Source organism: Grus americana, chromosome 19 (genome assembly GCF_028858705.1).
Source record: "Grus americana isolate bGruAme1 chromosome 19, bGruAme1.mat, whole genome shotgun sequence".
In the NCBI taxonomy this organism is placed as follows: domain Eukaryota; kingdom Metazoa; phylum Chordata; class Aves; order Gruiformes; family Gruidae; genus Grus; species Grus americana.
Genome location: NC_072870.1, coordinates 6,995,034 through 7,018,865, shown reverse-complemented (window position 1 = coordinate 7,018,865; position 23,832 = coordinate 6,995,034). Strand labels below are relative to the sequence as shown.

The window sequence follows — 23,832 nt, the reverse complement described above, 5'->3', positions numbered from 1 at the left end:
CTGGGGATTAGGGGGGAAGAAATGGCCCAACTTGTTTGCAAATCTGCTCAATCCATTTGGCTGAAAACAGAGAATGCTCTTCCCTGCCTTTAAAAAAAACCAAAACAAAACAGGGTAAAAGCTCACAGCACTCGCTGTTTCCCCGGCTGATGCACGAGCAGACTGTCACTACTCAGAAAGTGTGCAACTGCTAACTTTCCCTGACTCTCACAAGAAGGTAGCTTGATCTGAAACAAGAAATATGACCATGAAAAACAATCACATGAAATAATCAACATTGCTTTTGCTGTCATTTCAGTTTATTTCTCATCAATCTTCCTTTCTGAAGCAATGTCTCATTTCACACATGTGCTTCCTGAGATCACAATCCCTTTTCTTAGAAAGCCATTCTCCAAGTCAATATTTGGCTTTTTAAGAGCAAAAACCCTGGCAAACCCTGTGGGTGGTTTTTTTTTCTCTTTAGGATCCAGATTTTGGATGTTTTCTTTAACTCCATCTCAGCATCTCACTCCTTTTCTCAACTGTGCACGCCCGAAGCGTCGCAAGGACTTTCTGTCCTGGCTGCTGTGAATTTTGGCATGGTGAATTCTCTTTTGGAAAGCTTGAAACACTTTCCAGCCTAAATGGCGATGCACAAGCGGGGTGACGAGGGGGAACCGGGGGCGGTGGGCTGCTGGTGCGGAAAGCCGGGCGTCCGCCCGGCTTTCCGCACCAGCAGCCCACCGCCCCCGGTTCCCCCTCGTCACCCCGCCCACACCCTACGTGTTTATCAATTAAACTAATTTAATATGTTAAGCGATTCCCGCACAGCCTCCTACACCCCAACCCATACAGCGCCGAGCACCCGCCGCTCCTTCCCCTTGGTACAACCCACCCGCACCCCCTCCGCCCGCGGTGACTTGGTACGGTCCTTTTCCCCTCCCACCCACCACCCCCCTCACTTCCCTACGCGGGTGGTAGGTGCCGCGCACGCTGATTGGCTACTCGGCCCCGCAGTCCGCGCGAGCTGCGGGTGCTTCAGTGTGCGCGCGGCCGGCGCGGCGCTTGGTCCCTCTTGTCTCTCACCCCCTCCCCTTTCCCTCTCCCCTTTTCCCTCAGTCCGGTTAGTGACCGCTGCCGCCGCCGCCGCCATGGCTTCGGGTAGGTGCTTCCAGGCCCGGCGGGCTGTGGGGGTGTTGGTGGCTGTTCTGTTTCCCGTCGCCGAGGGCGGGGGTTGTGGGCGCGGGAGGGCGGGTGAGCGCCATGTGGCGCAGGTAGAAAAGGCCGCGGCCATGTTAGGGGGGGGGGGGAGACGCGGCCCCTTCCTCTACCCTCCCCCCCGCTCCCTTTACCGCCGCTCCGCGCTCCCTCCGGCGGAGAGGGGGAGGGGAGCCACGCCCCCGCTGGCCACGCCCCCTTTCGATCGAGGCCACGCCCCCTCCCAGGGGAGCCCCGCTCCGCGAGGAATGTCCGGACCCCGCCCCTTTGTGCCCGGGGGCGTGGTCAGCCTGGCCACGCCTCCCGTGTCGGAATGGGGTGGGGGGCGTGGAGGCAGGGGCCCATCGCGGCCGCCCGCTCGGGTCCTGCGTGGATGTAGGCCCCCCCCTTTTGGGTGTGGGCCCCCCCGGCATGTGGGACCCCCCCTCTGGGTTGTGCCACACCCCCTGCTGTGAGATGTGGACCCCCCTTTGGTTTATGCTCCTCCCCCCGTGTAGGCCCCCACTTTTGGATCATGTACCCGCCCCAGTGTGAGATGTAAGCCCCCCTCCTTTCTGGGTTATGGCCCTTCCCCCATGTGGGCCTCCCTTTGGGTGGCGTGTTGTCCCCCATGCGAGATGTGGACCCACCTTTCAGTCGTGCTGCTCCCCACAGCGTGATCTGTGTGCTCTCCCTTGGGGTCAACACCCCCATGGAATGCAACACCCCCCCACACCTTGGGACATTCCCTCCCCACCCCCAGCATGGGACCCACCTTTGTGTCCAGTATCTGCTGCATCTGCCCTGCATTCTGCTCTAGCAGCCCCCCCAGGGCACCAGTCTAGCCAAGGGGCTGGTTTCACAGCCCCCCTGCTGTGAGCTTAAACATGCACGGGCTGTGATTCCTTTCCCAATGGCGGCCTTTACTTGAGTATGGGCACAGTATGTCTGCTGTCCCACAGGACTTGTCACAGCCCAGCTTCTCCTGGGACTTCTGCGAGCGTGTTGTGTTGCTGTTTCTTCATCCCCTTTGAGGTGAAACTGTTTTGGTCCCACCAGCAGTGATGCCCCTGTGAAGCCGTGGATAGGTTGTGTACCCCAGAATGGGAGAAGGGATGTAAGGGCTGTAGGTCCTTTGTGGAGTGAGCCATGTTTTAGTAGGGTTGAGCCATTTTAGTGTTATCTCACACTGTGTGTGTGAATGATAGAGAATAAAACCGAAACAAAGCAAGGTGTGTTAAAGGAATCCTTTAATGCAAGGACAGCCCTTTGCCATGAGAAGAAAACATGTCTGAAGGTACCATCAAATGACTTCACACCATGAAATCCTCTACCAAATGAGTAAAGTTGGGCAGCAAACTAAACCCACGTTCTTCCCAAACCTCAGGTACTTCCCAGTCAAGCACCTGAGAGTGTCTTCTCTGTTTTTACTCTGTGGTGATGCTCAAACATGAGATTATTTTTCTGTTGAGAATACTACAGAAGCAATGCTGCTTCTTTATATGAATTTCTTTGTACAAAAACTTCTGTTTTCAAGCATTCACAGCAAAATCTTCTATGTTAAGAGGAATACGCTTCCTGAGCAATGCAAGGTGACTAGTCTGCTATGCCTCAGTTCATTAACAGGAAATTTTTCCATGAGCTTTTTAAACATTAAGAAAAAATGTTTGCATATCCAGGAATTTCCAGAATAAACTATCTGTTGTTTCTGAAAATACTTACAGACTCTTGTCCACGTTGAGCCCACCGAAATAAATCGATCAGAAGCCTGTAGACTAAGCACTTCAACAAAAGACGTAGAAAAATTGTATAAATAAAGGAACTTCCTCTGATTCTACGTATTCATTTTTTACAGGCTCGTTATCTGGTTGCTTACAAACTTTTTCCAAAATTTTGTGGTTTGGCAGAAGTTCATAAGGGAGAAGCTAAGGAGAATTAAATGTAGTCCTTCAGTTTATAGCTGATCACATCCTTACTCAAGAATTCTTTCTGATAAAACCATTAATACTCTTTGTTTTAACTAGCAGCATTAATGGCATATAAATTTTAGAGTGAAACCATCATTTAAAAATGCCATTACATATTTAATAGTAATCTTTATGATCATTAATTGAAATAATGTAAAAAAATTGACCTTCATCTCATTAAAAACAATAAACATGTTTCAGTTGCACTTCTTAAAAATGCTTTTTTCATTATGAAAAGGCAATGAAATATTTGTGTAGCAGAGCAAAAGGAAGAATGTTTCATATCTGAGGAACCGCTTTATAGGACGTGTGAAATGAAATATTATTTAATCTCATCTTAGCTTTTGGTAAATGTTACTCTTACAGAATATGAAATTTGATGCTTTTTATTGCCTCGAGGAGGTAATTTACCATTAAAAATGCTGCTTCATGTCTGAATAGCATAGGTGATATCCTCATCTTGGAAGTATATATGCTTGTATTTAAGTATATGTGTAAGTACTGGCAGGATTGGATTTATAACCAGATGAGAGAGGTATAATGAACAGATTTTTTTATAATGAACAGATGTTTTGATTGGAAAATGGTTATGGACATTTGTAGCTTATGACATTTATCCTGCATTGTAATTCACTCTTGGTTTCAGCTTTTTAGCCAATTCTAGGTGTAGAGGTTAGAGGGAGTGAGTGGGGAAAGACCGAAATCAGGAATGAAAACAGAGAAGTTCTTAACAGTTTTTACTAGACCACGGCGCCACAATATTTGTACAAATTCTTGAAGTGATTTGAAAGGAACAGGAAAATTGCAGGGCTGTTATCCAGAGTGACAGTACTGGTGAGGCTGGTAGGGAAAGGAGGAAAGTGTTTGAGTTTTGACAAGAAGATGGGAATTTCAAGCAAAAATGACAAGAGGAATTGAGACTCCGGCGTAGAAAGCGAGGTCGGCAGGGTCGGTGTGGTTAGGAAGTTGGTGGGGTTTGGGCCGTGTGAGTATCTCTGCTGGTGACCATCTGAATCCTGAAGGGCCTGAGGTTGGTGGAGCAATGCACGTGTGTCTGTGTCCGATACATGCAGAAACTAAGTCTGTAGGAATGTGTGTTTTCCCCTGTATAGTAAGAGCTTTTAACACAGAGAAAAAATGGCAGTTCTGCAGAAGACAAGGAAATCCATCATTGTGCAATTAACAAGATAAAATAATGTGATAAGCTAATTCCTAAAGACAAAGCACCCTACTTAAGAACTGAATTCCAGCTAGCAGATAATGTTGATAGCTTTTACAAATTAGATGCTCTGTTTTAAATACAAGTCAAACCATTTCAGTGATTTTTTTTTTTTTTTTTAACTTGAGGTCATATTTTGAAATCCACATTCTTCCAGTGCGTTTCAAGAATCAATTTCTGTGATAACTGATGTTTACATTAATTGGAAATAATATTCATAATACTTGCCTGGACAATTTGTGTTGAGTGTAAATCAATTAATTCTTGCATGGTTCGAGCTATCTAATATTTCTCCTTTTGCAACGTGAGAGAAGGGAAATGTCATGTTCTTCCATCCCTGATTTTATGTCTCCAAATTCTGCCCGTGTCTGTGCCCTTTTGCTAGGCAGAGCTTTCTGAAGGCATCTTAAAAAGGGGTCCAGCAGGACAGACGTACTTCGCTTCCCTTGCTGCATTCTGTTCATTGACGGTGGCACTGTTTTCAATAGCCATTAGAGGGGGTTGTGCAGTTCCGAATATCTGAAGCGATGCCTTGAAAATGGAATTCACATCCTTCAAAAGGAAAGTTCAAAGTGGCTATACCTGTTTCGAGTCCCCCGCACCCTGTGCTCCTGGTCTCCCAGCCTCAGCATTTTCTTTTTTTTTGTTAATAAAGAGGAAGCTGTCTCATTCTGCAGGGAAAGTAGCTGCGTTATCCAGTGTACTTGAACCTTTCTCCCTCTCCCCAAATTTCTTCCTCTTATAGTAAGTAGAGGAACAAAATGTTAATTGGAAGTTCTCAATATGACTTACTTCTTTTTCTAGATTCTGGAAGTTACAGTCAGTCTGGGGGCCAGCAGAGGTATGTGTTGGGTTTTTTTGCTGTTAGCAATTAAATAAAAGGCCATTTAGGATTCCCAGCATGGTGTTTGAATCTTTGGGCACGATATAGCGTTGATACGCTTTTGGAGTTACAGGTGCAGGAAGCTTGCTGCCCTGGGCCTTTATTCAGATGTCTTATAAAACAGGGGAAAAAATTATATTCCTGAAGGGAAGACAATAAGCAGGTTTGAAATGGAATGTTCTTTTAATACTAAGAACTTTTGAAATGTGAATATAGAGAAATGTTTTTCATGTGACCTCCTTAAGCTGTTCACTGAGCTTTTAGTCAAAGGCTATACACATGTGAAGATGGTGGACCATATAGATGTAACATTTTATTTTTCCATTTTATTTTCCAGTTGGAGGGAAATTTTTGTTAAAATCCTCTGATAACTGTTCGTAATTGTGAAATTTAAAAGCCATTTCATAAAATAGTTGCAAGTTTGGGGGGGTATTTTAATCAGTGAAACAAAAATGTTTTTATGGAAGCACGAAAATCATGGCTAATACTGACTGTGCTAATGAAAGTCACAAGGTTCTATGCATGTAGCACTGCATGAATTTGAGTTTATTTCTGAGTATGATATGAGTTTCAGCACATGGTTCTTCTGTCAGTTCACGAAGTCTTAAAGTGGCAGAATAACGAGTAAGTATAATCTAAAGCTAGTGCCGTTTTTGATGATCTTGTCGAATAGACCAACAAATACCAAATTGACAGTGATTGATTAGAATAAAATTAACTTTGTAAGAATATACTGAAAAAATGCCTTGGTTTCATATGATAGTTTTCTGTGATTCTGAAGAATCTGTCAAATTAGAGTAAGCCCAACTTTCACGTACTTTAAATCTACACTTGAAACAAGGCAGAAATTAAAATAAGCTCTTCTCGTTTCTGACAGTCAGCTATGATAACCATTAGTTTATTGACACATTTCTAATATGCCTGCAACTGCAGTACTCAGACTAAACACCTATTTTGGAATGAAAAGAAACTAAAAATAAGACAAAAAATACCTTTACTTTCCAACCCATGTGGAGGGTGCTGTAAGCATTTACTAAATGCGTTTTTCTCTTACAGCTATTCATCCTATGGCAATCAGAGCAGTCAAAATTATGGACAACCACAGGTAGGTTGAAAAAAACCCATGGTGTCTTTCAAAGCAGGTGTTCCTTGAGCAAAAATAATCGTTCCTTGGTGACCATATCTGGGCCAGGAAGAAGTCCATTCTCAGCTGTGCTTGATGTTTGCAGTCGTGTCTAGCAAAGGAAAACTGATTAGCTGCTGTGGAATTTAATGCTTATTTGAGTATGTTCTTGAAATTACAGGGATATTCTGGTTATGGGCAGAGTGGAGACAATTCCTCCTACGGACAGAACTATGGAAGCTATCATGGGAACTATGGACAAAATCAAACAGGTTTGGCTAGCTTGTTACATTCATTGGCAGTAATTCAAAGATGAATATTTACTAAAAAATTTCTTCCTCGATTTCCAGGTTATGGACAAGATTCCCAGGGATATGATGATGAATCCAGTTATGAAAATCAGAATCAGAGCTCGTACAACCAGCAGTCTTATGGCAGTCAGGGGCAGCAGAAAGGGTCGTCTAGAGGGTAAGGAAGCCGAGATTAACAGTATCTATTTAAAGTACTGTCTAGTAGCTGTACATTCTTAAATAGGGCTATAACAAATTTCCTGCTATCATTGCTAAAAGACAAACGTCTGAAAATCCACATTCTTAAGACTTTTTTTTAATGCCTGAAAGAACATTAAGGGAAGAATATTTCTTTATATAAGAAGGATGGATGCAGTTGTTTTGAAGTCAAGTTGTACAGGGAGATACACTTTAGGTCTTTCGATAGTACTACAATGAAGAATGGACTTGGTAGAGAGTATTTTGATTAGGAAAAAGATGTATCGAGTACTTTTCCAGTCACATTCTTCTGTATAAACTTAAAGTACTCTTACTAACTTCACATAAGCTGTTCACAAGGAAATTCTTAGCTGTTCTTAGATTTGCAGACTTCTTATCTGATTTAGAATGCCACTTCTTGGTGAAAGAAGAGGAGAGGATTCAGAAATGTCATTTAAGAAATTTCTTTTTCCGACTAAGTAGGATTCTCAAAACATCACGTTCTTATATTCTCATCAATAACCTAAGTGTGCCTGTGCATACTGCACTCTGATTCAGTACTTCACGCTATTGCAAATGTCTTTTACTGATGTTGTATTCAAATAAGTTTCAGGAGGATTAATAATACGACTTTGAAAGTATGTTGGAAAATACAGCTCGACTTTCTGTAATGACTTGTAAGGCCACTTGGTGCTAGAATACCTTCATGATCTGATTTACAATCTTCGTGCATACACCCCAAGGTTACTACTTGCATTAGATTTTTATTGAGCATCATGTGGCCTCTTTAAAATTTGTCATGTTCAATTGTCATGTACTAAACTTCATTCTTGTATCCAGCGTCCAAATATTTTTGTATTTTTTTGCAAACTGATAATCTGGACTTCAGCAAACCTGTACTTGGTTTCTGGTTTTTGTAGTTACGATTACAAAACATCTTAATGTAAACAAGCAAGGTCTTAATCTGTCAGCAGTAGGTGCTGTCGCTCAGAGTGTCTTTTTTGCATCCCTAACAAGGAAGGTACATCGTTAAGTTTTGCTTTGCTTTGCTTTCTGAGCATTTATTAGAGCTGTACAGAGGTACAGGACTAGGCAATAATGTAGTTTTAACTCTGTGCGCATGCAGTGGGGAAAAAATGCAGTAGAGCATAGATTCTCCAACAAGTTGGTTTTGATCAAGAAAATTAAAAAAAAAAGACATTAGAGGGAAACTTTTCAGTGTATGGTTATAACAAGTAAGGAGAAACTGAGAAATTAAATGATAGCAACTTTGATGAGGATGGCCACAAAATTGTAGCTCTTGCATCCTAAGGGAAGGAAGGAAAACCAACAAATAGTGGATGCTCTAGATGTTTCCTTCACTGGTGATGGTGCAAAGGCTAAAGTGGAGCTGACTTTTTTTGAAGTGAAGATACTAACAAAAATCTTAGCAAGTTTGTTGCTGCTGGGATTATTACGTTAAAGCTAAGATCTAGGCTAGAAGTGGGAGAGAGCGGATTAGATGGGTATTGACATGGATGAGATATTTTGAGATTGATTGAACCCAATGGACTTCATTTGCTTTGAAAAGCTGGTGGAAATTTTCTGTAGGCTCTTAGATTTTTTTGGTTGGTTGTTTTTTTGTGAAACATTTTGGCTAGCAAGTGAGATTGCCAAAGGCTGGAAAGTGGCAAATGTAGTGCCTCGTCTTTTGAAAAAGGGTAGAAGCAGGGAAAAGGAAGAGAAGAAAGGGTGGCAGAGGTCAGTGATTAATTTCAATTACCAAAAAAATAATATGGTTAAGCTGCAGCTAAGTACCCAGGGGAAAAACAAAGGTATGAGTAACAGCCAGTGTTTCCTGGATGCAGTTTCTTTCTCATAAATCTATATAATGTCTTGCTATCAAATGGTAACCCAACTGGAACTATTCTCTCGTATAGCTAGATTTTCAAAGTACTTTTGTTTCTACCTTGGACGCTGAAGTAGCCTGGGGAAGTATAGTGTAGGTGAGATTTCTTTCTGGTTGCTATAAAGTTGTTACTAGCCAGAGAAGAGTTACAACTCCCTCTTAGAATGTACAGCCACATCGTGTTGGAGTATCTTAGTTGTGATATTGGTCAATGTTTCTGATGAAAGTTGGTGAGATAGTATATGTAGATGGCACTAAAGTGAGAAGAACTGCAAGTATGTCAGAGGGCATCACAAGAGTTAGAAAAGTTTTTGGCCAAATGGTAGAACACCCAGAAAAAGATAGGTCGCAATTCAGTGAAAGCAAAATTTGGGGATTTTTTTTTTTTTTTTTTTAATAGGCGGCAAGTATCAGCTACACAATAGAACATGAGCAGCGAGGTGTTCCCTGCAGTTGCGTAGAGAAGGATTTGGTGGTTAGCAGGTCACGGGCTGTGTGTCAGCCATTGTCATGCTACTGGGGAGAGGGGAGGAAGCAAGCATTGTACTGGAATATGTAAAGGGAGTGATGCTCTTAAGTTAGATTTACAGCAGAAATCGAGAATGTCTTGAAAGCAATGGTAACGTACAATTTTCTGCCTTGCTTTTTTTGGAAGCCCGATATATCCTGACAGAGATGAAACGTGGAATATTTTCGTATGTGTATGCCAGCAATGACTGGGAGGTAACTGTGACTAGGAAATTTTAGCAATGTCATGAATTTTCAGCCATTATTTTGCTCTCTATTCTGTGAACATTTAGCTATTAATACAAATTCTGTTTATTTTAAGTGGAAGAGGCTCTTATGAACAAAAGTCAAACTATGGTCAGCACCAAAGCTCTTATGACCAGCAGTCAAGCTATGGACAAAACCAAGACTCTTATGACCAGCAGTCAAGCTCATACGACCAGCAGTCGGGCTATGGCCACCAGGGCTCATACGACCAGCAGTCGGGCTATGGCCACCAGGGCTCATACGACCAAAAGTCAGGCTATAACCAGCACCAAAGCTCATATGGCCATTCTCAGCAATCCTACCAGTCTCAGAAGGGAAGTTATAGCCACAACAGCCAAGGTAAAATTCACAGATTGAATTCAATATTGGCTAATAAAGTTGAACAGAAGCACTGTGAAATGGTTGGATTTTCTTCCACAGACAGTTGATTTGATGCATAGTTAAAGCTTTTGTTCTGTGTTGATATTCTTGGGGAATATTTTATTTGTTAAGACTTGTTAAGATGAAAAACTGTTGGGGCCCCAAAATTGTTGCATTTGCCTTTGTTGGAGGCAGCCTTGCAGAGTCCATCTCCCCGAGTTCTGCAAATTCTAAATGGAGTTTTCTTCCTAAGCTATTTTGAACCTTCTTCCTGCATGAGGGTGACATGTCTTGATCAGTCATGAGGGGCTTTTGCAGTTCACATTCCAGCTTTACACTGTGTAGGTGAATTCTGAGATAGACGGTTGAAGATCAAGCCTTTTTTTTTTTTCTTTTTTTTTCTTTTTTTTTTTTTTTTTTTTTTTTTTTCTTTTTTTTTTCATTTTTTTCATTTTTTTTTCATTTTTTTTCATTTTTTTTTTTCATTTTTTTTCTTTTTTTTTCTTTTTTTTTTTCTCCAGTAACTTCACACAAGCAGCACAACCCACACTCTTTATCCTTGTTCTGTCTTCAGTGATGTCTTTTGCAGACTGGGAAGGCTATATGGAAGTGGAATGAAAAGTACATTTTGGACAATATGTGTTTAAAGTTTGGAAAATGGAGTGTAATTAAAGCACAGAGTGTTTACTTTCTGAGATACCTTGTGGCTCTGGAAGCCAAAGGAGATAACTGGAACAAAGTCAAACTTTGCTCCATTACTTTGTGGCGTAGATACCGTAAGAAGGATTTAGGAGTTCATGCTTTCCAGGTTTAAATGGCAGACTTCATGAGGGGAAAAAAATTGTAGGGTGGGAATTCGCTGCACTGCAGTTTGCACTGCAATTTACTCATGCTTTGTTTTGTTTTACTCATTCCTCCAGATGATCGTCGTGAAAAGAGTAGGTATGGAGAAGATAATAGAGGATATGGCGGGTCACAGGGAGGAGGTAGAGGGGGATATGACATGGATGGAAGAGGTCATATGTCTGGATATAGGTAAGTGATCTCATTCCAGTGCCTGCAGTTCCTTACCCCTGTTTTTTATTATTTAGCTGGTTTTAATTTTTGTTTACTATAAGTCTGTTCCTAATGTGGTTCAGATTTAGATTTCCAAAAATGGAAGGTTTCTAAAATTAAACCTGTCTGCCCTGCACAGAAATGCATTTTGTCTAGGAAAAGCTTTTAGGCTCAGATAGATTGAGACCAAGCATTTGATTGTTATGACACATAGCTGCATTTTATTTACGTGAGTTGGAATACAAAAACTGCCTGAGCCCATCCCTTGAAATAAGATACGTTAAAACCTGTAAAAATGTGTTTTCAATGGCAAGAAAACCAACAGTCAGAGATTGAGAAAGCTTTATAAAATTCATAGCTAAGATAGCTAACATTTTAGCAGGGAAGTATTTTGATTTTACAATGACAAATCATTACACTGAGGTTGGCTAATTATCTTTCTGCTCCCTAAATAATTTAGGAATAACATTACTTGTCCTTTACTGTCTTTTGCAGTTGTAAACTTCTTTTAAAATAGTTTTGTTATTGGTCTAGCTGTCAGTCTAAATATGTTTATTTTAGGTACATTTGAAATACTAAATACTGTTAGCCTTTCTGCAATTGCCTTAGCCCTGTTCCTGTCAAGAAAATTTATGCACATATTTAATTTTGTGCTTGCAGATGATTTCATGCATAGGTCTGAGAGATTGGGACCTCTGCTTTCAATCCTATAGAATTAGGCCAGATGACATTATTATTTCTTAATAAACGGTCACAATTGGCTACCCTTTATGTACCTCTGTGAAATGATTGGAGATGTAGAGTGCTCTTGGATGCAAAATAAGAACGTTGAAGCTTCCAGTGAGCTTTGAAGTGTCGCTTATTAGCACCACTCACCCTTTAATAGGCTGCACAGTTCGGGGTTGTTGCTAGAACTCTAATTATACAATGCTGTTTACTTTTGAAAGGATTTCTTTTTAAACCACATTGAAAATTTCCCTAAGGTGGTCCCAAATTGTATTTCATGGCTTGCTGTTCTGATGATGTAGGTGGACCCTATCTCTCCTAATTAGTGTGGTAGCACAATTACAAAAGTGTATTAATAGTTATTTTATGTTACAGTTTGCTGGGGCTTTATATAATATAAACTTAACTAAGAAAGTAATTTCTAAGTTCAGTTTCAGTTAAAACTGAGCAATTTTTTAAAATCAGCTTTTCTGTGTGGATGAGGGTTTTCCATATTCCTGTGATGAAATCTGGGGGTTTTAAGAATAGTTTATAGCTGAGCCCTTTCCAATAAGAGGAATGAATGTGAGCTTCAAAAAACACACTTTTGGTAGATTTTACCACTTTGAAACAAACTTCTGTCTTTGCAAGATAAAGTAAGATAAATTAATGTCTGTGAAAATAAAACCTCTTCCCTTAGTTTTTCCAAAATATAAGAAACATTTTGTTCACGCATCCCTGTGGATAATAGTACTTCAGTGGACATGAAAGCCAAAACAAGGAAAAAGAGTGGAGGTGAATGAAGTGGGGGAAAATACAGCAAAGTGGGAAGGCATTTATTAGGACATCTCTCTGCTTCTGTTAATGCAGTCTTTAATGCCTTTTGCAATGGACTTTTTCTGAAATTACAGTGTTGTATATGTTTATTCAGTCTTTCTGCATAATTATGATGGAGGATTCTGCTTCTGACATATATTTTACCAAAGTCATGCTTATTAGAAGAGCGTAAAAGGTTAAATTAAATAGCAAACTGTATAATCAAAGGGAAAATAACTTCTAATAAGGGAAGAAATCATGTTTAGTCCTGTGAAAATGTGGGGTTTCAGAGTAGTTTTTTGGGTGGTTTTGGTTTGTTTTTTTCTCCCTGAAAGCAACTTGTGTAGGAATGTCAAGTTTATCTCCAGTAATTAGTTATCATTTTCAGTTTTTCACTTCAATCACATTTTAATGCTTAACATTAAATTGTGGAAATTCCATAACCATCAGGAAGTAATCTTACCTACAACTTGTCTACACAGATGTTTGTACTGCTGTAATAACATAGGCTTTGAGGTTTTTTTGTAGTGGTTAGAAAATAATGTGTAAATGGGTTCTATGAACGCAAAAAAAAATTTTTCCTTGACATTATCAAAAAAAAAAAGCTAACTTGAGATGATAACGAATTAATCTCTTCTGTGTTAGCTAGTCATAAAAATTTTGTCTTGACTGACATTTAAATGCAGGGAGAACTTGTTGCAGCTCGTCATTTGTCAGTAAGAGCTTCACCCAGTCATTGCTGTCCTTACAGCTGTGTTGCCTAATCTGCTCTATAGTGCTGGGCCATCGATGCGTCCTCTTTACAAGCGTCATCGCTGACTTGCTGCTGTCCTGTACTGGTGATACAGTGACTTTGGCTGGAGCATCAGTTCTCCTGCAAGATTCTTGCGAGTTGCGTTGGCCTGTATAAACCAGCCCTGTGTGAAGGTCTCACGGAGCAGCCTGCAAGTGCGAAAAATAATTCTGGAATACTTGGGGCAAAGCCAAATTAGCATTTTTTAAATTTTCAGAGCTTTCATTTCTTTGAATAACCTTTATAAAAGTACTTCAAAACACAGTTGGTAATGTTAAGGTATGAATCGTTATTCTGAAAACTAGAATGACTTGAATATGTACTGTAATAAATACTTTCAGCAGTCATTTTTCTTTTGTGCCTGTGCAGCACTGAGAAGAAAATATCTTTTGAGAAATAACTGTTCAGGTTCCCTAGCTGATACTATTACGATAGGGAACAATCATTTTCTGATGCGTCAGACGTTCACTTTTTAATCTTAGTAACTTTGGGTTTCAAAATTATTCTTGAGTTGGTTTTTTTAATGGTCTTGAATTACATTTTTTGGGATTTTAGTAGAATTTTTCACCCTTTCATTTTGAAGCTTGAAAAATTGATGATCTCACTAATTTGTATTTTGGCTAAGAAGCAAAATCTTCTCTTTTTTTAAAAAAAAACACCCCTCATAGTAGTAGAGTCTCATCTTTGAGCTCTTGGTTAGAAAGCAGGTACACCAGGTCTTGAGAATGCAGAGTTTTACTCTAAGTTATTCTTCCAAGTTTCCTTGTAGAATGTCACCTTTTTGTTAGAGTCCTCATCCAAAAGGTAAGGAATTAATTGCTCATTGTGATTGTGGGACCGAATTGTTTTGGTTAAGCGCGCAAGTGGGGAAATACAGTAGCAATACAAAGCAGGTTGGTTTTCTTTAATCTTGGGAAAGCCATCAGGCAGTGGAGTAGCTGTACCTGTGGCAGTGCCCTGCTTTAGAGTCTGTGGGTTAAATGGGAGAAGTTTTGCACTTGAATCCGCTCATGCAGTCTGTGTTGGTGGAACAACATAGACGCAGTTTAGAATAGGATTTATCATTGCATTAGGATTTGTCATAGAAATCTTAACTTTGCTCAGCATAGGTATTTTTTTTTCTCCCTCTTGTACAGATTTGGTGTTGATGTACTGTAAACAAAAGTTACCCATGCAGCTTAATTGCTATACTAGTTATTATGAGTGGGAATTAGCTTATTGTGATATAAAGAAACTACAATTTAGTGCAAATGTTTTTTACAACAGTGCGGTTTGTGTTCAGAACTAGTATTTTGACTTGTATATGCTTGAGCTTAGCCTTATATAGACTTGGAAAAACATGAACGGGGCAATAAATATAGACAGAAGAAAAAAAGAAGAAAAAGCCACATGTCAGTGACTTTATTGGTGCACTAAGCATTCCATTCTTGTTTTTAAAAAATACATTCTTACATGTGACTCCCACACTCTTGGCAAGACAGATGCATGTTGGAGGCTGAAATTTGGTTCCTGAATTCTTAGTGCTACCTCTGCCAATGTCTGATTGCTTTTTTTAAGTATGTTTCTTGTATCTGTAGTGTTGAGCTCTCCATGTAACTGTGCCTTTAATTTAAGGAGTTATTCCCAGCTGAAGTAAGCAATGTTCAGATGAACTCCATTTACACTCAAGTAGGTGATGTTTAAATTTATGACTGAGTATAGGGAGCAAAGAACATCTGATGACATTTGTTTCATAGCAGGAAGTTTTTGTCACTACGAATCGTGCCACATTTTGGCTGCTTGCAATTCAGTCTCTTATTTTATTATCTTTGGTGGCATTGCTGAATTTTATCTACCTGTTCATGATTCCAGCAGCGGATGTTAAAACCCCAAACTCCATCTGGTTGCCCATCTATCTGGTCTGTGTGTAAGACTGGTAAAGCAAGACACTGTGAAAGACTGCAATTCTATTTTCCACGAGTTCAGTGACAATAGTGTGGGAACTAACTCAGTTGCTGAGATTGAGACTTAGAGTTCAGGTCTCAGTGGGGGATAAATCTGAGACTGTGGCATCAGTTGCTTGCAAACACAGACTTCACTTGCTGTAGTGTATCCTCATGCCTCCTGGAGATCTTTGGTAGCTTTGCCCAGCAATCTCAGGAAGGTAACACGCTGCAGCTTTATAAATCACATATGAAACGGGACTTAAGCCGAGGAAAGCATTAATCTGTCATCAAAGGCATCTGTCACTGAATTGATGTGGGTTTTGGTTGGGTTGGTCATGTGAGACTAAGCAGAAGATAACATGCTGAAGCGTACTTGGGCAAAAACATATTTCTATAGACATTAATTAAAAAACTAATTAAAAATTGTGGGTTGCACTTGTTAGCGTGGGGTGCAGAATTACTGTATCACAAAGTTAGAAATTAGGCGTTTGACTATGACTTCCTTTACATTTTATATATCCAACTCTATCACTTCTCAGAATGATGGTGCACCCATTTTTACCCAGTATCTGAGCAAACTCCTCACTTCCTGTGAAATCCTGGCTGTGTTGAGCACAAACTTATTTTCTGTATTGTTGGGTCTTTCTAATTTATGCCTCTACTGCTGTGTACTTTCAAATCGGAAAGCGTACATATTCTGGATAATGCTGTCCCGATGAACTGGGATTATAATCTAGGGTTGGAAAACTTTGATAACATTTCCATGGTTGATGTGTTCACTCTTGTTATTTCTGAGTTAAAATTCTAGAAGAGCGGGCATCCTACTGAAAATTGTGTCGTAATGAAGTGGTATATAACAGTAAAATTTTTTTTATGATAACTATTGTGTTTTTTATCATCAGTCTTTGAAAACAGCCAGCCTTGAATAAAGACCAGCTCTGATGTTGCATAGAAAATTCATTCATTTTAGCTCTTTAATGAGCAGAATTAATTACTTACAAGTAAATGACACTGCAGTTTAGCATTCCAATATTTTCTGTGGAAATGCAATTTAAAATCTGCAAAAAAAAATTATTTTAAGAGAAGTCCCCGTAAAAATGATAGTCCGTTTTGACAAACATCTAATACTCCATATATGTGCTGTCACAGAATGTCAGTCACCCTTCGGAGAATGTCTCTAAACCCAGTTTTGATAATAGCTGTTGAAACCTGCTTTCTTGTTAGTTCCTCGTTTTGGACTGATTTATCTCATTAATGATAAGTAAGCAGTATTTCCCATTCATGACTTCACTTTTGCTGTAACGTAAACAGATATACAGAGTGCCAAAGAAGTTACTCCCTAATTTTACCTCATTGCCTTTTGCCGGGGTGCTTGTGTCCCATGTTTGGGCTCTGATGTGGTGACAGATAGATTGAATGAAAGCCTGGAGTGACTTCTGGTTGTAAAGTGCATTGGTGAAGAGGCTACTTGTACTGGCACGAGTTCCAGAGTCGAGAGAGCCCTCTGCATCAGGGTTTGAACTTAACACTGGCTTTATCTCAGCTGCTGAGTGTGAAGGCTCTCAGGATTAGGTGAACCTGCCTAATTTTCAGGTGCGTCCCCCACACAAAGGAGGGCAAGCAGGCAGTTGTACATGGCAGCAGGTGACAATCTTTCTGACACTTGGTTATTGACTTTCTAAAAAATCCAGTGGTTGTATTTTTCTTGAAGGCTTTGCGTATTGATCATATTGTGTTCATAACGTGGATGCAATTAAAAATGCTGTTGTGAAAAATCCTGCTAGTACGAATATTGACATTGAAAAGAGTGAGGGTTTATTTTCATGCGCATAATTGGAGGTGTAACGTCCTGTTTAAAAATCCCCTTCTAACCTTTGAAAATTGATATGTGTAATCTCTTAACTTGGTCTACATTTTGTGCCACAGGTTTCAGAATGAATGAAATAAAACTTCACGGCCTCTGCTTTTGAAGCTCACATACACACACCTTCTCTGTCATGTCAAGTGCTAATAGTACAGTAGGTCCCCACAGACCCTTTTTCAGAGAATGGCTGATACTGCGAATTTGTCCCCCTATATAAAGGCATAACAATGGAGGTTAATTAACTTTAGCTCTTAATTCTAGGAAAGTACTTATTATTCCAACATAGCAATTACATCTACAATTAAAGCCCATTAACCTTCATGAAAATAATGTTTCTGTTTTAAACCTCAGTTTTTAATAGCAGTCATTTTGGCTTATGGGATGGGAGAAACGAGGACATGTGTATGGGTTAGTTTAAAATACTCCTCAGGGCTTCTCTTCTCCAGTGCAGCACCCTGTGAGATTATGCACTTTCATGTAATTTAATCTTTGAACATGAATGAGTAGTGAGGAGAATGTAGAGATGGTGCTTTAGCTGCCAGACAGTAACTCTCAACTTATGATCAGTTAACTGTAGATTGAGCCTTGGGCTCAGCACATAGAGACTTAAGGAAGAAATCATTTCTTCAATTTTTCCTCTGCAGTGGTGGTGACCGTGGTGGCTTCAAAAATTACGGTGGTAAGTGCCGAGTATCCAAAAATGTTTCAGTGGAAATTCTTTATAAATCTAAAAGCCACCAATATCTTGTTACTATCTAGTAGAAGCATTATAGCGTTTTGGTGAGGCTGGTGTGTTCATGAGTTTTAATAGCCAAACTCTTAGCAATAAACTGGATTTCTACTTTGACAAATTGCATGAAAGAATTTGTGGAGACAGTGACATTCACCGGATTTTTTTTTCTTTTCTTTAAAATTTCTTTAAAATTTTTGTTACAAATGCTTCTTAGAAAGGTACTAGAGGTAAAAAAAAAAAAAAAAAAAAAAAGTGGTAAACTGCTTGGTGATCTGACAACCAGCATTTGCAAGATAACACCAGCATAGCATCAGTGTGGCAACTGCCACATGCTGCAAGTTAAAGAACACGTTAACGTCCTACAGACACCTTCTGTTGAACGTTTTAATCTAAATATTCTCTAAATCTCTGGTTAATGTTTTAGATCTTAGATGCATTACATACATACTTTAAATATTTTCTTGTCTCTAAAAAAGTCATTTGAAAATGTTTTGCTAAAAATAGTATTTTTCTTTTTTTTTCTTTTTTTTCTTTTTTTTTTTCTTTTTTTTTTAAACCCGTTTCATAGGTCAAAGGGATTATGGACCGAGATCAGATGCTGGTAAGAAAAAAAAGCAGTGGGTGGGAGTGGATTGTAGCTCTTAGGTCATTGCTTTTAAAATGGATGTCTAGAAAAATGGATGTGGCTGCAATTCCCATGGCTCAGAAGAAATTTAGCTAGAGCTTGTCTTCCTTGAAAGAAATGTATTTTATTAAAGCACATGTGAATTTTTGGATGTCTTCTCGTGCTGCAAGTAAGAATTTGCTGATGAACTTTGAATCTGCTTGAGCCAAGCAGCTGTTTTCGCTGCCATAACACTTCTGCTAAACTTGTGTTATTTAAAACATGTACTACTTGATGGTTTTGGATGTCCTAGCTGCATGGACGAGTTGAGTGTGTGGCAGACAGCTGGTCAGCTGTTGAGTGTATTTGCTCTCTGATGTACCACAGCATCCGAAGGTGCTGTGCGTGCATTTATGAAGATGATGTTAACTTCAAAATTATGCTCTCTGCTCATCTTGTATTTCATACAAGATGAAATTCTTTGGGATTTAAGGGTCTGCTACCGGGCAGTATAGACCTGTGCTTAAAATGTTGCTTCTGTTGCTACCACAAAAATGCATGGTAAATGGAGCTTATTTTTTTGTAGATTCAGAGTCTGACAACTCTGATAACAACACTATCTTCGTGCAAGGACTTGGAGAGGATGTTTCAACAGACCAAGTGGCAGACTATTTCAAACAAATTGGTATTATAAAGGTGTGTGAAATGAGAACTCGTTGGTAAGAAGGAGGAGAACTTGCAGAGCTAGTGCTTTGGAAATGTACTGGTATCGTTCAAGGCAGATGCTCACTCTGACTCCCCAGCAGTTGTAGATAATGTTTTTATCTGGGTTCCCAGATGACAGCTCATTTGTAAGCTGGCAGCACTAGCAGCTTTTTTCTAGTGACATTTAGATTGCTTTGTATCTATTCATTAGTCTTTATAACCCTTAACGCTCCCACTCTATCCATTGCACTACCCTCATACTTCAAGTATGTTTCTGTGTTCTATGGCTCACTCTTCTGTTTCTGCAATTCTAAATTAGGGCTTCCTGTACTTGACCTCAATTTTTGTAGAAACTGGCCCATCGTTACTTCATGGAGAACAGTCATTCAGTATTCTTCAGTCAAAAGCATCTGTTTCTGCAGGCTGGCTCCAAGAGAATCTTCTTTCTAATGATACTTAGCTGTTACAGTTTATGCTATGAACTGCCTTTACCATTATTTCTCCTATGCCAAGTGTGTAACCTTTCCTTTCAGACCAACAAAAAGACTGGCAAACCTATGATAAATCTTTATACAGATAAGGATACTGGCAAACCAAAGGGAGAAGCAACAGTATCTTTTGATGACCCTCCTTCTGCTAAAGCAGCGATTGACTGGTTTGACGGTGGGTGAAAGTACCTGTTCTTTTGGTTATTTATGATTCTAACAAGCAGTGGAAGAAGCAAATCAATAACCTCACTGGGGACCCCATGCTACTTTTGTTTGGCTTTTTTTTTTTTTTTTTAAACAAAGTTCTCTATTTCATGGTATTTTGTGTGTGCTACCTCTCTCTCTCATTTGGTGGAACAGCAGCTAGTGATTAAGACCAAAAAAGTGTAATGAAACTGTTAGGGTGTACTGCTGTACCTCAGTCATCCCTGCACAAAGTATGAGAGATGGTGTTCGTGTCACTCGGGAGAGCCTAACTTTTTGTTCAGTCCAGTTGAGCAGTGATCTGTGTTAGCAGCTGGAGGGATTTCCTACAGTGTGAGTGTTCGTGTTGTTAGTGCTGTGGTAACAGTTTTAGAGTTTGGTAGTGGTTATGGCAATCTTGTGCCAAGGGCTTTGTGTATACGCAGTGAAGAACAAGGGGTTTTTGTAATTACGGGTTCAGTGGATGAAGAGAGCAGATCCCAGAAATACGTTGATGTAAAACTCTTCAGACTTGATGCAGGAAATATACTCTTTTGTAGTGGTAAACCTGGGGGATGAGGGAAGTGCCTGCTCCTGTGACCTTCTGTGTTCACAGAATTTTAATAATACTGGGCAGAAACAAAAGGACATACTCTGCATCTGGTATCAAATGATAGTGCGTAAAAAGAATCTGGCATGGCAAGCTATTTGATGGTTTATATTTTGCTAATAAAATGCAAATTGACTTTTGTTTAGGAGGGTAAAGCAAATATGACTATATTAGGCACCCTGTTTGTTCTGTGATAAACCTTGTATCTATGAAGAACTGAGACTTTGTATTGAAAAAGTCCCATGTTTTTAATTTTTGTGCTGGCTGTTGAATTGTACAAAAGCCTTGTTGCCTGACTTGGGGGAAGAACAGAGTTCTAACATCCAAACTACTTGTCCATGAACATGGCCAGAAATCTTTAAATGTTCTTATGTATCTAGTTAAATTACAACTTACAGATCCCATTTAAATTAAGAGAAATATCTGTGGGTTTATGGAGAACCTAGCAAGTACCTCAGTGTTTGCCATCTCACATTTGGATCAGTGCTTTCAAGAATAAGAGATTTACTCCAGACTCGCCTGTGTCCTAAGAGCTTTGTATTCAGTCTGTATGTGCAAATCACTTCTGTTCTTCTGAACTGGCTGCTGTGCTGTTGGGAGCTGTATTGATCTTTCTCTCACTTTCTGTCTTTCCACAGGAAAAGAATTCAATGGCAATGTTATCAAAGTTTCTTTTGCAACTAGAAGGCCTGAATTCATGAGAGGAGGTGGAGGTGGCGGACGTCGAGGTAGGACGAAAATCTGTAGAATCCTTGTTTTTGCGTAGTTAAATGCTTTTTAACTATTACTGGTTTACAAAAGAGAAGTTGACTTGGAAGCAGTGGTTCATCAAAGTATATGGGCCTCTGGGATTCTGCCGTGAAAGGGAGTAATGAGGATTGAACCAAGTTAGGTAAACTGAAATGTGTAATCTCTTTTGCACAGCACAGAATTTATGCTTTCCTTTTGAACTGGAAGGTCTCCAGGTCATGTCTCGGCATTGCTTTTAAACAGATAGTATAACAATGATGTGGGGGCTGTACGGGTTCCACACATATACATGTGAATTCTCAGTGAGTGTTTGCTTATTACAGCAAAGCCTTGAGATACTCCGGTGTTTCCAGATGGTATTAAGCAGGGTAAATTATTCAACTGCTGCTTACTTAGAGCAGCAGTTGGATGTCCAACTCTGTTAATTAATTAGATGTTAATTTCCCTGATTCTCTGCATAATACAGTTTTGTTAGTAGTCCACTGGATATTAATTACCATTTTACAGGAAACATGCTTTGTGTGGTGGCTGTCAAGAAATTTTGGTCCTTAAATCAGGCAGTTTTGTAGGCTGATAACAAATGATTTTTCAAGACCTTCAATTGGTATAAAAGTTCTTAATCTTTTTAATGCAGAAAGCTAGAACTATGTTGTCCCTGTGCTTGTGTCAGATGCATCCTGGCATTAATCCAGACAGATCTTTTTTGTTGTTGTTGTTGAATTTTTGTTCTGTGACTAAGTCTGACAATATGTGATTGATATTATACATTGTTAAAGCTTTATGAAATTCTATTAATGCACATAGTGGGTTTACATTTACCCATTGGTAATTCAAGCAGATCAAATTTCCTTTTATTGCTGAAAAAGAATTTATAAAAAATATGTGATTTTTTTTTCTGGCCACTATGTGCTATCCTTGCTTCTTATTTTTCCCCATCCACCTAAGTTATAAATCTGTGCATATGAACATGTGTATTAAAGCTATGCAGATACATGAACTTCAGGACATCGAATGCTGTTGAGATTTGGTGGTGGCTGAAACTTCTGTTATCATTTGTCCAAGTCTTCTAACTGTCTTGTAGCTAGTAGTAAATCAGCTAGTAGATGCTGAATTCTACGGTAGTACAACTTTTTTTTGTCATTGGCACCACCTGCTTCTTTCAGAGTGCCTAATACAGTTTCAGAGTCTTGCCTAGTAGGGATATATTTACATTAAACACTCCTTCTTCCACCTGAAAAGTCTGTCACTTGGATTCTGAAGCCAGTGACAGTCCTTAATAAATGTTTCTCATGTATAGGTATAGACACTTCCTCTCCTTTATTCTGATTATAATTTTGTCTACAGGTTCACGAGGTGGATATGGAAGAGGTGGGGGCTTCCAGGGTAGAAGTGGGGAACCCAAAAATGGTGATTGGGTTTGTCCTAACCCGTAAGTGTCATTTTAATTGGGCAGTGGTGTTTCATATATGCTCTCTGAGTTTCTTAGCAGCTAAGTCTGGGGAATCCTTGTCTTCTGCAGGGCCTGTGGTAATATGAACTTTGCTCGCCGGAATTCCTGCAACCAGTGTGGTGAGCCCAGACCAGAAGATTCACGTCCATCAGGAGGTGTGTAAAAGATCAGTCAAAACAACTGCGTCTGTTCCGAAGTGTTAGAAGTGTTAATGACATCTGCAGCTTTTTGAAAAGCCTAGCTGATGTGTCGCTTTGCGTTTTCCTCCAGATTTTCGTGGCAGAGGTGGCTATGGAGGAGAAAGAGGATATCGAGGCCGTGGTGGCAGAGGCGGTGATCGGGGAGGTGGCTACGGTGGTAAAATGGGAGGAAGGTAAGCAGTTTCTTTGCCCTTGCTTGGTTGTGTGGCGTACAGACTGTGGAATTGATAGGAACTGTGGGAAAAGTGTTGTTTATGTGTGTATGCACAACTGCTATGAAAACATTAACTGTAGATAGGAGCTTCCGGAGAAAATAAGTCAGTTTGCCTCTTGAGTCTGTTCTGTGAGCATTTTTGGATAAGGCTATCTAAACATAGAAGAATACACAGAAGTTAGTGTAGAGATGTTTGTCTGAAGGGACTATTTGTTACTCGCTTAAGGGATTCCTTATAACTTTTTATTTCCCTTTCAGAAATGATTTCAGAAATGATCAACGCAACAGACCATACTGAAGATCACTGTGAATGTTTTGTTTGTCTTCTTGATGCGTTTGATAGTGAAATTGCCAGAGTTTTGCCTGCCGCTTCACCCATGGCCTCTTTGGATAGTGGAATTGAGTGAAACTAGATTTTTATTTTGGTGGGAGGGATTGGGGCGGTTTGGGAGGATTTTTTTTAAGCAAGACATTGAAATTTAATCTTGATTTCAACATTCTCTTTTCTTCCCCCCCTATACCTTTCCAACAGGCCCTAAGAAGGAAAAGGATAAACTGTAAAATATTGCCAAAATATGAAGTGTTTTGTAATACAACAATAAATGCTGATTGTTTTATTTGTGAAATCTTACTGTTTCACAATTACTTCAGTTGCCTGCATTTCCTTACAGACTCCCTCTCTTCCTAAGTAGTAAATAGGGTCTGGTTTGGAATGTCACTGCTGCTTCAACCCCAGCTCTGTGCTGCAGGGAAGTCTGTGGCGAGCCCACTTGCTATCCATCCCCTCTATCCCAGGCTTGCGGACTTGTCCCCTGTGCCTTTCTTATTTCCCTCTGAGACTGAAGTCCTGCGTTGCCT

General features: G+C 39.8%; 1 protein-coding gene across 1 annotated transcript; it reads left to right on the top strand.

The window, feature by feature from the left end:
• Nucleotides 1-980: 980 nt before the first annotated feature.
• TAF15 (TATA-box binding protein associated factor 15) lies at nt 981-23,600 on the top strand. The gene is made up of 16 exons (XM_054847556.1): nt 981-1,140; nt 5,167-5,203; nt 6,302-6,350; nt 6,550-6,640; nt 6,719-6,836; nt 9,574-9,857; nt 10,799-10,913; nt 17,682-17,716; nt 18,339-18,371; nt 18,961-19,070; nt 19,613-19,742; nt 20,999-21,088; nt 22,455-22,539; nt 22,630-22,715; nt 22,831-22,933; nt 23,233-23,600. The coding sequence occupies exons 1-16, from the start codon at nt 1,131-1,133 to the stop codon at nt 23,270-23,272; spliced, it is 1,416 nt and encodes a 471-aa protein (XP_054703531.1). The 5' UTR covers nt 981-1,130; the 3' UTR covers nt 23,273-23,600.
• Nucleotides 23,601-23,832: the final 232 nt, after the last annotated feature.

Bases quoted from the DNA above. Each gene is read 5' to 3' on its own strand.
- TAF15 (XM_054847556.1), top strand. The intron at 6,351-6,549 runs GTAGGTTGAAAA...TTGAAATTACAG, and splicing joins AAAATTATGGACAACCACAG to GGATATTCTGGTTATGGGCA. The intron at 22,540-22,629 runs GTAAGTGTCATT...TGTCTTCTGCAG, and splicing joins GATTGGGTTTGTCCTAACCC to GGCCTGTGGTAATATGAACT.